The sequence below is a fragment of the Aotus nancymaae genome, unplaced genomic scaffold (genome assembly GCF_030222135.1).
Source record: "Aotus nancymaae isolate 86718 unplaced genomic scaffold, 86718_ANA_hifiasm-v0.15.2.pri h1tg000018l, whole genome shotgun sequence".
Taxonomy (NCBI): domain Eukaryota; kingdom Metazoa; phylum Chordata; class Mammalia; order Primates; family Aotidae; genus Aotus; species Aotus nancymaae.
The window spans coordinates 12,297,035-12,314,271 of NW_026988430.1; the positions used below are offsets into that span (position 1 = coordinate 12,297,035).

Genomic DNA, 17,237 nt, shown 5'->3' on the forward strand with positions numbered 1-17,237 from the left:
TTGACATGACCACATACTTTTAAGAAATTATCAAAATAAATAAGGATATATGCAAAGATTTAGCTAAAAGAATTTCAGCTCAGCATTATTCACATGGGCAAAAAACAGAAATCCCTAAAATGTCAAAAAAGAAGAAACTAATTAAACAAATCAAGGTATATCCATATACAACTCTTAAAATCATGCTATACTGGCTGGGCACAGTGGCTCACACCTGTAATCCCAGCACTTTGGGAGGCTGAGGCGGGTGGATTACTTGAGGTCAGGAGTTCAAGATTAGCCTGGCCAACATGATGAAACCACGCCTCAACTAAAAATATAAAAATTGGCCGGGCGCAGTGGCTCACGCCTGTAATCCCAGCACTTTGGGAGGCCGAGGCAGGCGGATCATGAGGTCAAGAGATCGAGACCATCCTGGCCAACATGGTGAAACCCCGTCTCTACTAAAAATACAAAAAAATTAGCTGGGCATGGTGGCGCTTGCCCGTAGTCCCAGCTAATCGGGAGGCTGAGGCAGGAGAATTGCCTGAACCCAGGAGGCGGAGGTTGCAGTGAGCCGAGGTCGCGCCACTGCAGTCCAGCCTGGCGCCTGGTGACAGAGTGAAACTCTGTCTCAAAAAAAAAAAAAAAAAAAATATATATATATATATATATGTGTGTATACACATATATATATGTGTATACATATATATATAAATAAAAATATATATATATATATATAAATTAGCTGGGCATGGTGGCAGTTGCCTATAATCCCAGCTACTTGGGAGGCTGTGGCAGAACTGCTTGAACCCAGGAGGTAGACGAGGTTGCAGTGAGCCAAGATTGCACCACTGCACTACAGCCTGAGTGACAGAGCAAGACCCTGTTTCAAAAAAACAATAATGCTATACCAAATATTGACATGGAGAGATGCCCATGACATATTATATGAAAAAATATACCCAAACTATATATCTATATATGATATATATGTGAAGATATGTGTGTATGTGAAGAAGTCTATAACAATATAAACCAAAATTTTAACAGATGTATGTATTGGGTGGTGAAATATAGGCACCACAAAAGCAAGATTTTTGTTTGTTTCCTGCTCTAACAAAACAATGTCTGGCATAAAGGAAAAGTAAAATAAAATTTGTTATTGTTATTTTTGGTTATGTATATTTTCTCACTGATATGCAATGGAAACATTATTTGCATAATGCATGTTTTAAATGTTGCCTTCTAAAAGAATAATTCAATGGCAAAACAAAATGTTTTACACATAGAAATAAAAATAATGCCACCTATTTTAAGGATTATAAGGTTTAAAGAATAATTTATGTAAATATGCTCTGTTAATTCTATAGTACTGTAAAAATGCAGAAAATTAATTATTTGGTTTAGATGATATATTCTGAAGTTAAAGCCGCTTCATGTGTGCTTCCACTGGCAGCTTTCCTCCCAACAATTTCATTTCCAATCATTTGCCTTTAAAATCAATCAGAAATATGTGCAGTGTTACTTATAGAAGCAAAAAGCTGCAACAGTGGACAACTGGTTGAGAAAGTTGAGGCACATCTATAAAATGGAATGCCATGTCACCAATAAAATGTATCCTGTAGAAATGTATTTACTGACATACACACTGACTGATATAACCACTCTCAAAAATCATGCATATGTAATCTAAGTAAAATAATCCCAATTACAGCTTCTTATAACACTATTATTTTAAATCCTCAAAATAACTGTTATAATTTTCTGATAATTCTCATCTTTTTAAATTTGACAATTCAGCTATTTAGTCTGTTACTTATTTCTCTAGACTTGATCAGTCAAACCATCCATAACATTTTATCTTTCAGTTCCAAAATTCAAAACATTTTATGGACTTTTTCATCCTTTGAAGGCATATGCGCTTTAAAGCCACATTATGGTTTCGAATGAAGCATGTCTATACATTACAAAGTATGTATGTAATTTACTTTAACATTTTAATGTTAATCGTTTCTTATACATTTCTCTTTATGCATTAGTCACTTCTTCGTAATTCAGAAGCTGAATCTCATTTTCTCTCCTTAAAACAAACATAAAAACTGCTTTCCAAAGCTTTATTTTTTCTACTTTCACAGAGATCACAGAAGTAGAGTACAAAGGATACTGAGAACTAAATGAATAACTGCTAAAAGAAAGTATTAATTAAAATATAAATAAAATCTGGATCTTTTTATAAACATGAACAGAAGGAAAGTTTTTGTCCCACAGAATTCTGTTAGAAGTGAAGAACTCTTATACAGACCAACCACATATATGTATTTTTAATTTGAACACTAGCCCTTTAAAAAGAGTAGTAAACTCTTCCTTTTTGCTAAGGACTATTTATTTACATGCCACTCAAAAACTCTGTTGAACCCTTACTGCCCAGTGCTCTTTGTTCTGCTTATACTATTTAAAAACACTAATTAAAATGGCTTTGCATTCCTTTATTTTAAATTTATAAGAATTACCTAACACTGGAGCTAAAATATTTCTAACATTATTGGGAAATATTATAATTTGGGAAGCTGATGATACCATAATAGTAAAACAAGAATTCTACTATCCTGGGAATTGTCGAGATTTTTAAAGTACTGTGATGCTTCGAAAGGAAATCAGAGCCTGAGACAAGTGGAAGGAAGCAATATCAGGGGTACAGAAAGATGGAGAAATTCATTTGTACCACAAGCACTGATGAAGAACTGACATCACTCAGGATACTGAAAGGGCCTGTGAGGGTTGAGTGACACATGGAGGAACATGACAAAGCATCCCAAAGGAAGATCAGGAGCGCTGTGTAAGTGGGATGCGGAACGGGCTGGAAAATCAGCCTAAGGAGGAAAGAGGCAGACACTGCAATTTTTCGGCACCAGAAAGAATTCTATCATGCATTCTGTGACTTTCCTCGTTTTTTTTTTTAATTTACAGAATCCAAGTTACCCCCGATAGCAAAAATACTTCTACAGACTAAAAATCAAGCAGTCACCTAAACACACGTCCTTTAAAAATTTCCAAAACCTTGGCTTATGTTCAGTTTCTGTCAATTTCTGCCTAAATGTGAATCATTCCATTTTTATTCTTCCAAATAGTTTCTTGCTACAACTTAGAGGTCTTTTTTTTCATGATAAATTCCTGAGCTACCTATTTTTGAGAAGAAAGGGGTGGGATGAGAGGGGAGGAGGAGCAGCTCCAACTCAAACAGCTCTTATTTTTTTAGATTTAGGAGTTTCTGAACCACTTGATGCTGTTTAGTTATTTTTTTCTCTGAATGTTCATACTTTATTTTAAACATTTTCTTTGCAGCTACATAATTTAAATCCTTGAGATAAGTGGTATATCAAGGATAAATGTGGCTTTTCAATTTAAGAAAAGGAAGCTGAAAACTAGAATGTGCTCCTGGCTTAATCTTGGGTCCCATATGTATAACCAAATAGAGGTAGTAATTTTTAAAAATAAAAAATAGCCAGGCATGGTGGCTCACGCCTGTAATCCTAGCACTTTGGGAGGCCAAGGCGGGCGGATCACAAGGTCAGGAGATCGAGACCATCCTGGCTAACACAGTGAAACCCCATCTCTACTGAAAAAAAAAAGATTAGCCGGGCGTGGTAGCATGCACTTGTAGTCCCAGCTACTGGGGAGGCTGAAGCAGGAGAATCGCTTGAACTCAGGAGGCAGAGGTTGCAGTGAGCCGAGATTGAGCCTTTGTACTGCAGCCTGGGTGACAAAGTGAGACTCCGTCTCAAAATAAAAATAAAAAAAAATAATAAAAATAAAAAATTATAAAAAATAGACCCAATGGACAAATAAATCAATTTGGCTTATATTGCTTTTTATTCACATTTTCATTAAAAATATGTTCATGAGCCGGGTGCGGTGGCTCAAGCCTGCAATCCCAGCACTTTGGGAGGCCGAGGCGGGTGGATCATGAACGAGGTCAAGAGATCAAGACCATCCTGGTCAACATGGTGAAACCCTGTCTCTACTAAAAATACAAAAAATTAGCTGGGCATGGTGGCGCGTGCCTGTAATCCCAGCTACTCAGGAGGCTGAGATGGGAGAATTGCCTGAACCCAGGAGGCGGAGGTTGCAGTGAGCTGAGAGCGCGCCATTGCACTCCAGCCTGGGTAACAAGAGCGAAAGTCTGTCTCCAAAAAAAAAAAAAAAATATGTTCATGGTGAAATCACGTTTATTCTCTTTGCCAGAAAACATGAGAAGGTAGCAAAAGAAAGAAACAACTTGGAAGAGATGGTGTCCTGGTTTATAGAAGGGGATGATCCTTTTGGTAAAGTGGTAGCACTATTTGAACCTCACTATAAGATCATTCTGACATCCAAAATAAAAACAACAACAAAAGACTTATTTGAAATAGATTGATCCTTCTCCAAATAGCTGACAATATATTGTGGAACCATAATGACTGTAGGCATTATCACATTAAATTCACATATTTTGCAGACTAGCAACTTATATATCTACTCAGTCAAGCTGTTTTCCTGCTGGTAACTTGAATTCTTATTTTAAAACTGTGCCAACTCTTCTTGGGTGTTCTGGTAATGAAACCGATTTTCCTTAAGTTTTAGCCAAAACTTTTTCACTATAGTATCTTATGAAAAAACCACAACGTTAAGGCAGACCACAATGACCAGACGAGGAAAAAAACTATTTGGGGGAACTATTTTGATGTTTAGAATAATGGGAGGGGGGCATGTATTAAAAATAATATGCTAATTTTGGGGTATAATCTTATTCCATATACCAAGTTAACTGAGTACTAAATTATTGATTCTTTTTTTTAAAAAAGCTGAATATGCTATTTAAAATATGTTCTGTTCTTTATAGCGGTAGTTTAAAATGCAAAGAAATCAAACTAAGAAAGAATAGTGCATAATAATGACAAGCTCAGGGAAATGTATCTGAAATGCATAAACAAAGATACCACTGAGAGTAGAAAGTTATGACAGCTCAAAAACACTTTTTAACTCAAGGAATACTAGTCATTTGAAGCATCTACTCTACTGCTCTCTCACCTGAACATATCTGAAAACCATTCATCTCAAAATAAAAGACATATTGGTTATGAAACCTACAGACTCCTATAGGATATACAGTGTTACAAGTGCTTCTCCATCAATGTATGTGAGTCTGGAAGGTTTTTGAAAATATGACAATACAACCATCTAGGACAAAGTGTGAAAGGTGAAAAACTGACCTGATTGATGGAGTTGGCAGCGCAGGATGCAAGGCCTGTCCCAATAGAAGTAAGCAGGAAACAGGGCAAGTCAAAAGGGCCCGGAGCCAATGCAAATCCAGCTGAAGTGGTACTTACTACCAGAGCTGTAACACACAAACAGGGCAGACATACTGTTACCAAGAGTCCCAAGTATAAAGGCCAAAGAGACAAAAAACAAGTCAGCTTTCATATAACTCATTGATTATGTTAATAACACAAAGTACAGGCTGATCTTTGGTTTAAAAAAGGTCCACATTTTTCTGATTATAAAAGCTACATGTGCTAATTATAGAAAAATGTTAATTTTCTTTTAATTCCATACTCAAGAGAAAAAAACAAGGTCAATCTTCCAGATCCAATCATTTACTTACTTATTCAACAGACATTTACTGAATACCAAATTTGTGATCAGTATGCATTGTCAGGGATACAGATGTATATGGTATTGTTCTTGCTCTTAGGTAATTTGAAAGGGAGATGGCTGATATACTTTAACAACTGTAACACAAGATAGCAAATAATAAGGATCCCAATTCTGTGACAAACTCCAGATAAGCCTAGGGGAGGGCTTGCCTATAAGAGATGATGGTCCCGGGGGTCAGAGAATGCATAGTGGGAGATGATAATCCTACAAGCCACCAATAGGAACCAAGGGAAGAGGCGAGGTACAGAAGCAAAGCCAGACAATTCAAATATCCACCAAGGCTGCTCCTTTTTGGTAGGCCCTGGTGCTTCTTCCCTGGGGTTTACAGAAGCTGACAGGGCCAGAAAGTGTTCAAGAGTAGTGCTGATATGGAGCTGCAGAAATCCACTGGAAAAAAGTCACCATTGGTGGGCAAATCTGAGAAAGCTTGAAGAAGATGGCATTTAAGTTGGATCTTCAAGAGGGGATGCAGAGAAAGGAAGAGAATGGTGGGATGAGCAACATTACATGTACACGGATAATTCCAAGAACAGGCACAAGGGAAGGGAAGACCAATGTCAAGAATCTAAAGTATGTATGATACCATCTACCGAGCTTCTCCAACCAAAAACCTAGGAAGCATATTTGATCATCTCCTTTGTCGCTCTCTATATCCCATTTATTACAAAGTAGTGTCTGTTCTATGTCTTCAGTGTGTTTCAAATCCATCACACTGCCAGCAACTAGTCCAGCAGTTCTTTACCAGGGGGTAGTTTTGCCCCCCAGGGAAGATTTAGCATTGTCTGGAAACATTTTTGATTGGAGGGGAGGGTGTCACTTGTCTTTTAGTGGATAGAGGCTGAGGATGCTTCTTAACATTCTGTGGTGCATAGGACAGCCCCCAGCAACAAAGAATTTTCTAGCCTAATATGCCAATAGTGCTGAGCTTGAGAAACCCTGACCTAGTCCAAGCAATGACCAGCTTACTCCCTAACTGGTGTCCTTGCTTCCATCTTGCTTCTCTTCAGAGTGATGTTTTTAAAATGAAAACAGATGAAATCACAGTGCTGCCTTGAAAATTCTTTGCTACTATACCTGATATAAAATGTAAACCCTCCCTGCCAATAAGTGCATCTCACACCTCTTTTTAGCTCACTCACTATTCTCCATTCATGAGAATTCTTCTGTTCTTTGAGCATTCTAAGCTCTTTCTTGTCCCTGGGTTCTTGTACTTTTGTTTCCTCTGCCTCTTTCCATGGCTGGCTCCTTCTCATCCTTCAGATCTCATCTGAAATACTGCTTGTTAAGGGGAACCTTCCTGATCACCTCATCTAACGTAGGCCTCCCTAGTTACTCCCTCGCTCACATCCTCCTTTTATTTCCTTCACGACACTTATTACACTCTGACTCCTCATTGAAATATAGGTTCCATGAAGACAGGAACCCTGTCTGTGTAGTACACTGCTATATTTTGGGGGCTATCACTAGCTAGGCATAAAGCTGTATTTACTGGAAAAACAGGAGGACAGGTGATTGCAGAACAGCAAGGTGAGAAGTTTGTAGTTTGGCTGGTTGGCAGTGGAGAGTCACTGAAAGTCTCATGCAAGAAAGCAATCTGTAAGTGAAAGTAAATGTACACTATGACTTGGAGGGGCAGAGAGTTTTGCAGATAAACATTTTAAGAGGCCATATCATTAATTCATTGTGAATAAGGGTTGTAAAAATGGGATATTTTGATTAGAGAATTGTTAGGACCTGGTAACTGGGAGAGGTAGGAAGATAAAACAACAAAAAAGAATGAATGGAAAAGTACACTTTACCATTTACCATGCACTTGGGTGACATGGAGAGGAATGATAACATTAACAGATATAAGGACATTAGGGAATGAGGTGATGAAGCTAACTGGCCTTAGGAGCACGCGATGTTTTGAGAAACCACGGGACATCTAGGTAGAAATATAAAGAACGCGGATGAAATATGAAACTAGAGCTCAAGAGGGAGATTTGGGAAACTGGAGAGGCACGAAGCTCTGAAGTCATTGGCCTAGAGGCCATGGCTGAGCCTGAGGGAATGGATGAGATCAAGGGGCAGCAGGTACAATGCAGACAAGTATGTGAACAAGTCAGACTTTTACAGATTGGGGGGCAAAAAAAGAATGAAAGACACAAAGAACATTTGGAGACATGCATCAAGATGATAAGGTGGCATGGGTGTCCAGTAACCATGAGAGGGGCCACAGGAAGCAGGACAGGAAGGCACCACTATTGACATCAGCAGACACATGCTAGAGAAACTGGTAGTTCCTCCTAATAATCATGAATTAGTTAGCATGTTCTTCAATCTAGTCTTATCAGCAACTTGCAGTAATCCTTTATAGTTCTACATATGAACAAGCCCCTTCCCTAATATCTAGATGGGTCATGGATTTCTTGATATTGCTAAACCAAAGAAATACTTTGGCTGAGTTCAATGGTAGTTTGTAAGGTGCCTTAAGTATAACTATCTCAACTCAAAGTACCTAGAGCACAAGTATTTTGGCAAGGGGTCCTTCCTTTAACTCAGTTGTTCCCCAATACAGTACTGTATCAGAATCTCCTGGGGGAAGATTTATCTCCAGAAAATGAAAGACATGCACAGATATAAGTAGACAGCAAGGTTCAGGAATGAGGATGCAGGTTTGGATAAAGATTGCAGGAAGATGAGCATTTTAGGAGCCGAAGGCAAATGAGAAGCTAATCAGAAGTCATGAAGACACACATGTTCAGGAGAAAGGTAGCATGGTTGAGGTGGGGAGTTTAGGCCAGAAAGCATGTGCTGTCCCCTCTTACATGTCCTCTGCTTAGGGGTACAGCCTGTACTGGCCCATATATGGTACTACAAGTCATAACACAACAAGTGCACACAAGGTACCTAACAGCAACTAAGAATCATACGGAGCAGAGGGCAGGAATCAAAGGTAGAATACTCAATTTCAAAGTAAACATTCTGGAAAAGTTTTAGCTGTCTAATTCTGTAACAACTTACACCCAAAGGAAAATGCCATCGTGATTCCAGACTCTGAAAACAGCAGTTGCAGTACATTTTACCCTTGTGCCAATGGGAAATGAACAGTCTCTCATAATAGTCCATTTAGTTTTACCTGCACACATTTAATGACCATCAAGAAAGGTACTATTTTTAAAGCAGACAACAAAGCTCCATTTAGAATACTCAAATAGCACCATCTTTGAGGAAGCTTTTTCATTCTTTATAGATATCACACCATAAATTGCAAAACCTCCTGGACAGGCCAGTGTAAAAGAACAAGAGTCATCTTGTTTTCCAAGACTCAAGAGCTCTCCAGATGGGTTAGGCGACTCTTCACATACTGCACAGTGCATCAGTGACAACCAGGACTGGAAGAAAAATCCTTAGCATCCAGGCTGCCTCTCATTTGTATCACAATTCTACCATGCAGCAGAAAGGCTGATGGTATCAATGGGAGAATTTGAGGGAAAAGAGACTGCAGAGTTTTCTCCCTTAAAATCAGACTAAGTAAATTGCTTATCTCCATAGAGTAAATCAGCAAAATAATTTGACTGTATGGCCTTAAACGCAAAAGTAGAGTTGTTTACTACTCATAAACGACTGTAATGGTTAAAAGAAAATCTGCTATAACCTTCTCAATATATAATTAATAAAATCTAGAGTCACCAAAATTGAATGACTATAGTCAGCCCTCTGTATCCATGGGTTCCACATCTGTTGATTCAATCAACCTTGGATCAAAAATATTCGAAAAGAAAACAGTTATGTCTATAATGAGCATGTGCAGACTTTTTTTTTCTGTCATTATTCTGTAAACAATACAGTATGATAATTATTTATACAGCATTTACACTGCATAGGTATTATAAGTAAACTAGAGATGATTTAAAGTATATGGGAAGATGGGCATAGGTTATATGCAAATACTACACCATTTCTTATGGAGAGAAGGGTACTGGAGCCAATCCCCCATGGATACTCCAAGGGATGACAAATTACACTTCAGATATCTCTACATATCCAGATCAACATTTTTGTATTGTGCTTTACAAACAAAAATTTTTAAGTCAATTACCATCATAGTGGACAATAAAGCTCCATAATCACTGAACTGTCAACAGTAGAAATACTCTAAAAAGAAAGTTCATTTTGTTTAAAACTGAAAAGGGTATGTAGTTACATGAACAAAAACTGTTAATCAGATGAGGAAGTATCTTGTTATTCTTTTTATTCACTTTAGAGCTTGATGGGGTGATAAAGCATAGAGAACGTACATCAAATGTTTGACTGAATCTACTGATAAATTGAGAAGAGACAAAAAGTGACTTACAAAAAGCTAACCAAGGGAAAAGAACAGTGTTTTGTAAGACATAACAATGAAGAAATTTACAAAATGGAAATACGACCTAATTTTAAAATGTACAAATTATAAATGTAATACATGTAAAAATACTAACAACCATTATTAGATAGAAGGACATTTGAATTTTGTAACACATTTCTAAAAAAAAAAAAACCCAAAAGCTAACAAATAATGTATTTATACTTATTTCATCAAAGCCATTAATTTGAAAAAGAAAGTCAGGGAGGACTGATAAATTGTACAAGTAAAATTGACCAAAGCAATATTCTCATACAACACTGCCATAACTGTAATTAAACTTTTCATTGATTTCCTGGGGTTCATTACATGGAATCATTTTGAACACCAGAATCTCATTAAAAGTGAACATAATATATTCTGTCATTAATAACACTTGAAATTATATTTTATTTGGTAATCTCATATTCTATCCTTTCACAAATAAACATAAAATCAATGCTGCCAACGAAGCATGACCCATCCAATATAGGCCCAGAGGCACTGCACTGCAGGCCCAGGAATGGCTCTGGGAGCCCATGGGAGATTAATATTCTCAAACCAACAGAGCTTGACTCATCCCCACTCCTGGGTAGATGGCCAGGTAAAGAACCTAAGCTTCTCTATGAAAAGAGATCCAGTAGCAGACTTCACTAAAGACGGTCCTGCCTACTAGGTCCAATCTGTTGTCCAGGATTCATTTGCTCCAGATGTTCTCTTATCTGCCTCTGCCTTCTCCAGGAGTAAGTTCCTACTACATTTCCCATTAAAAAACAAAAACAAAACAACACAAAAACATTTTTTGCCAGATGCCATGGCTCATGCCGGTAATCCCGACACTTTGGAAGGTGGACGTGGGAGGATCCCTTGAAGTCAGGCGTTCAACACCAGCCTGGACAACAAAGTGAGACCTTGTTCTATAAAAAATAAATTAGCCCAGCTCAGTGGCATGTGCCTTTAGTCTTAGCTACTTGGGAGACTGAGGTGGGAGGATGACTTGAGCCAGGGAGTTCAAGGCTGCAGTGAGCTATGATGGTGCCGCTGCACTCCAGCCTGGGCAACAAAGGAAGGCCATCTCAAAAACAAACAAATAAACAAACAAAACACATTTTAAAATCTGGAAACAATCACAATGAGATATGCCCCGCGCTATGGTCTGAAAGTCTGTCTGCTCTGAAATTCATGTTGAAACTTAATCCCCAATGTGACAGTATTGAGAAGTTGGGCCTTTAAGCGGTGATTGGGTCACAAGGGCCCTGCCCTCATGGATGGATTAATGCATAAATGGGTTAACAGACTATCACAGGAGTGGGGCTGGTGGATTTATAAGAAGAGGAAGAGAGACCTGAGCTAGTATACTCAGCCCTCTCCACCATGCCATGCCTGTACCACGTGGGACTCTACAGAGTCCCCCCCACCAACAAGACCCTCACCAGAGGCACCCTTGACCTTGGACTTCTCATCCTCCATAACTGTAAGAAATAAATTCCTTTCTTTATAAATTACCTAGTTCTAGGTATTGTTATAAGGAACAGAAAACAGACTAAAACATCCTTGACTGGGCTGGAAGAAAGCAAACATCCCCAGTGAGAACTGCTTACGAGGGCCATGTACTTATGAGGGCAAAGCAAGCACTACGGGCTGCCTCCAGGAGCTAAGAGCAGCCCACGCCAGCAGCTAGAAGGAAAACAGGGACTTCCGTCCTAGAGTTACAAATAAATGAATTCTGTCAACAACCAGTGAGCCTGGAAGAAGACCATAAGCCCCAGATGAGAACAGTCTCAACCAACACCTTGAATTCACCCTGGTTAGACCCTGAGCAGGGTGTCCAGCCACAACATGCCTGAACTTCTACCTGTGGGAACAGTGAAACAATAACTCTGTGTTGCTTTAAGCTGCTAAATTTGTGGTAACATACTTAATTGCAATATATACTGCAATGAAGAAAATTAGTATGTACTGGAATGAGGGTAGCATTTTAGAAAGACTTGTCTACCAGCAACACAGAGGACTGACTGGAGTGGAGGAAAATTTACTCAGAGAACCACTTAAAGATTAGTGAAGGGCGCTAGGCAGGACGTGATGAGGGCCTGGGTAGGATGGCAACAGTGCAAACAGAGCTCGCCGTTAGTATTTTGAAGGTCATGACAAAGGACTTCATTACTGAATAAATTTGAGCAGTTACGGCCGGGCGCAGTGGCTCATGCCTGTAATCCCAGCACTTTGGGAGGCCGAGGAGGGCGGATCACGAGGTGAAGAGATCGAGACCATCCTGGCCAACATGGTGAAACCCCATCTCTACTAAAAAATACAAAAATTAGCTGTGCATGGTGGCACGTGCCTGCAGTTCCAGCTACTCGGGAGGCTGAGGCAGGAAAACTGCTTGAACCCAGGAGGTGGAGGTTGCAGTGAGCCGAGATTGTGCCATTGCACTCCAGCCTGGCGCCTGGCAACAGAACGAGATTATGTCTCCAAAAAAAAAAAAAAAAAAAATTTAAGCAGTTACTACAAAGGAACTAAACATAATTCAGTACCTCAAATAATCAAATCTAAAAAGGTCAAAGAGGATTTACGGTCAATTAGTCTAATTTCTCTACTAATATAAATGCCTTCTCTAACAAGTCAGTGTATATTCTCTGCAAATCTGGTGACAGAAAATTATTTCTCCCTGGGCAACCCCTTATGCTACAGAAGAGCTCTAGCTGTTCGACAGTTCTTTCTCCAATCAAGTCAGAATCAACTTCCTTGAAATACCTACCTAGGATGCAATTTCTGTATTGTGGAGCAACAGTGAATTAACTTTTTCTGTCTTAGCACAACCCTTCAATCATGCAAATCCAGCTATTCCTAGTTTCTGTCCCTCCAAGCTAAATGTCGCTAGTAACCAACCATGCTTGACTTCCAGGCTCTGGTCCATGCCAACGTCACCTTCTACAGACACAACGGCTTCTCACTAAATCAAATGCACTGAGCACAGTGTCTGGTAAACAATAAGGGCTTAATCAGCAGTGCTCTTGGAAATTATTGAAAAGCGGTTCATAAAATTCTAGATGAAATATTTCTCTGGCCACTATACTTGGACTTTACATTTCAAAGCAGTGCCTAAAAGAATTTAGAAAAACAACAAAACATTTCATACCACACTCCGTATGCTTCCATATTATAATCTAAGTTATCTCTCTGTCTCTTCCAGGGAGTGATCAGATAGCAACCCTTTAATAAATGTAGGCTAATAATAATAATGATAAAAACAAAACTTACAATGGCAAAGCACTTTAGTGTGCCAAAATGCTTTTACATTTATTTAAATCTCGAAAATACTGCACTTCAAAGAAAGGTGTGGACACTGTAGGGATACGATAAGAAAATAGGAGAACTTCCACTTATGTTTAATTTTTTAATCCTTTCTTTTTAAACCCACATTTTGCATATCTCAAAATGAATTTATCAGTGTAAGAATACATGAATTTTACTTATATATAACTATGCATTTATAGTATATAAATATATACTATATATAATATAGTATATACTATAAGTATTATATATATAGTATTATATATAGTATTATATATATAGTATATACTATATATATAATAGTGTAAGTATTATAAATATACATAAGTACACTTAAAATTCCTTTTACTGATAAAGTACAGGACTAATAAACTCTGGAGAATGTGGCTCTAAAATAAAAAGCAAAGCAAGCAATTGTAGGTACTAATGTCTGATTTTCTATATGGAGAACAACGTGTAAATTACTGGTAGTAAAATCTACCAGGGTCTAATCAAGAGTCATATGGTTTATGTGTAATATTTGGCTCTGTCTTTTTTTCAGAGCCAGGGTTTTCTTCTGTCACCCAGGCTGGAGTGCAGCGGCACAATCACAGCTCACAGAAGCTTTCAACTCCTGACCTCAAGTGATCCCTCTACCTCTGCCTCTGCTACCCAAAGCACTGGGATTACAGGCATGAGTCACATGCCCAGCCAGAATATTCTTTAATAAGTACTACAAAGACTCATTTTCAGAAAAAGAAAATTTCACTAACTGAAGGGAAGATGCACATATAAACACACAGTCACCTACCTGATCAGAAAATCACAAACCAAGACAAGACAGGCTTTAACACTGTATCCCTGGCATAGGATCCATTATAATGTTTCTTCCTCTACAGATTTTAGGGGGAATTGGAAGAAGTCACAGACAGAGCCCCATATTGGGGGTGGGCAGAAGCAACCCTACCAAGCATGCTGTTATTTCTGCAACAGAGGGGGCTTTATCTGTCACCCATAAATGGAGGCTTTTACAGGACTGGCAGTACAAATTTAGCCAACCTCCCTAGTTCTAACCTCACAGTATATTTTCTGGGGCAGCAGTGAACCACTTGAAATGTTTTGCCTTTTCCAATATGCAAGAGGTTTTCTTGGAGAAGCAGCTTTATTGAGAATTTTTTTTTTAAGTCTCACTACTTTGGGACTGTTGGTGTCTGAACATAAGCATAATAACCGTACTTAATTTCCTTTCTAAAATGATCAATTAAAAATAACGGTAAGGATTACGTTAAAAAATGGGTCAGCTACATCTGGCTTCTCTTATTTCTCTGTCTCTTAATGCCTCACTATTTTTTAGCACTGGCCACAAAAGAACTAAGAGAAAAAAACAAAAGTCCAAAAAATCAATTTGGATAACTATCAATTCTGATAAAAGATTTGGTAGCAAGATTAAAGCCACTGGCTAACTGAGATTTTGAGATTCTCTGTAGATTTCAAATCTCCCTTGTAATCTATTATATCTCATTATCCTTGATAGCAGATACTATGCAACATTGTAATCCAAGTCCCACAAACTTGAGATGTAATCTCTTTAAAGCTGTTTAATGTAGAAAGTTGACCAAAAGTAGGCAGTTAATGAATTTGTATGTGTTTTTGTTTATGTGTGTGTCCAAGCAATGGACTAAAGCTTTTGTTAGTAGATGTCAAAGTTCAAAATTGTATAACTTAATTCAGAGGAATGAGTTAAGTCTTTTTTTAATTTTTAAATGAGAGTGTACTTTTTACTAAATAGCTGTACTTAATGATCTCTTTTTTATCAGCACCTTAAGCTTCGAATAGTTGAATTTCTAACTTAAGTGAGTTTTTAGGCTTCACAGCTTAGCAGAGTTCTGTGAACCACATAATACAGTTGTCTTCCCAACAGACATCTCAGAGAAGGTGGCTCATGCTTACTGTTATGTTCAGATGAAAAGTCAATTGATGAGAGACATGGTATTTTTTTTTTCTCAGCCACATTAAAAGATATCAATCAGGGGCCTAACTGATTACAAACTATAACCACTTCTGGTTAAAAGAAAAGACTTTTAATACAGATTTTTAACACCACAGCTGCAAAGGTAAGAATTTATTAGGGCTTGCTGTTTTCCTTTATTTTTCATACAATTAATGACGAAAGTTAGACTAAAAGTCCTAGGACCAAATTAAATCTCATTGCTTCAAATTTACTAAGCAACACTGATAACAAAATGAAGTATTTAAGTATGGTCACCAAGGCAGTTCACCAGGAAGCATTTGGTTTACATTTACAGTTACCATTCAGAAAAAGGAAAATGATACATCTAGCAGGCCTGACAAATATATAAATAAAAGCTGTTTATATTAAGCTAATTTTGCAACGCAGAGTGAGATCCTAAGCTTGTTCTTTCAATTAGAGCTTTTCCTTGAACCAAAGAGCTTTTCTATCTTTTCATCCTATTTTTACTTTCTTCTTTTTAATAAAGAAACTCAATTTACTTCACATACTCAATAACCAAAAATTAACAACCTTTTAATTAACTAAAAAAAAAAATTCCATAAAACTGATGCCTATAAACTAAAACTGATGAAGAAAACTGAAACTTTTAAGAAGCAGAAATATGTAGTTTCAGAGAGCAGATATTGTATGAGATAAACATTTAAAATAAAGAATTAAGTCTCCATTTCAAGTATCATTCCGATTTTGATGGTATTTCGTGTTTAGCTACCTGTGCTTATTTTGCAGAACACGTGTAACAAATCAGACCAAGTAACTACAAATGCACGGCTGCCTAGAAGTTAGATACAATGCTTTTCAGTCATCACTAACCACTAAACTCCTGCAGTACAGTAAAATAACTGATTACTTGCAATTAAAAGGCTAAGCTGTTCAAAATTCTACAAATGGTGGCAAGTCAGTTTGCTACACTTCTTTTCTCCATTGAGCTACTATTTTTTTAAGCACCTATTATTTGCAAGGCACTGCGCTGGGGAATGGGAATGTAATAGTCAACAAGACAGATGTGGTCCCAGCCCTCTTGGGGCTTCCACCCTGATAAAGATTCAGAAAAGCCAATAGGCATTAATTATAATACAAGTTGACAGTGATTCAGCAGGTGAAGAACTCTGTGAACATAGAAGAATCTCCAAACCCAGCAAGCGTCCCAAAAGTGATGTCAAAGTTGAAGACTGAAGGATAAAAAGGAGTTAACTTGGCAAACACGGAAGTGGTGAGGTATACATGTTTGAGATAGAGGGAACAGAAAGCACAAAATCCACAGGCTGAGAGAGTGGTCCAAATAGTCACTCTTCATGTACAGATAAAGTAGCTCAGAGTAACTACAAACAAAAATGCATCTCTGCATCTTTGTAAAAGCTCACTGACATGCAGCATTCTTTCATTCTTAATCATCAAGTTTACTATTCTTCCTTCTTATTTAATATATTTTTAAAAGCTACTGGTAAATTTAAAACTTTATATACATTTTGGAAGGATTTTCCAAAATAAACAGTTGAACAAAAACTTTCAGTATTTAAAGAGAAAATCTTCTAACATTCTTTTAAAATTCATTTCTCTTAAATGTTTCATTCCTTAATCTTAATAAATATGATGCTACAATGCTTTACTTTGAAGTGAAAACCAAGCCCTTCATAAAACCCAAAAGAATTATTAATCACCCAGGTAAGTCTGACCTGCAGGTTGAGAGGCAGTCATTTGCTTCCCTGGAGTGATTCAAATAACATTCCCTCCACATAGCAGAGGGAGATCTACTTGGATTTACAGAACGTAAGAGGACCCCAGATGTCAGCCTGAAAGTGCCATCCACTGAAGGGGACAAGGGCAGAAGAGGCAGAGGAGAGAAAAAGCAAAAAAAGGTAAGAATTCAGAAAACTAGGTTAGCTG

The 17,237-nt window shown here is 37.8% G+C and overlaps 1 protein-coding gene across 1 annotated transcript in view; it reads right to left on the bottom strand.

Annotated features, from left to right (window-relative positions):
• LOC105717698 (protoheme IX farnesyltransferase, mitochondrial) overlaps window positions 1-17,237 on the bottom strand; it is a 134,437-nt gene that overhangs the window by 97,254 nt on the left and 19,946 nt on the right. Inside the window, exon 4 of the mRNA XM_012453041.3 lies at window positions 5,232-5,356. Within this exon, the coding sequence (XP_012308464.1) occupies window positions 5,232-5,356 (125 nt within the window). The remainder of the gene's footprint in view (window positions 1-5,231; window positions 5,357-17,237) is intronic.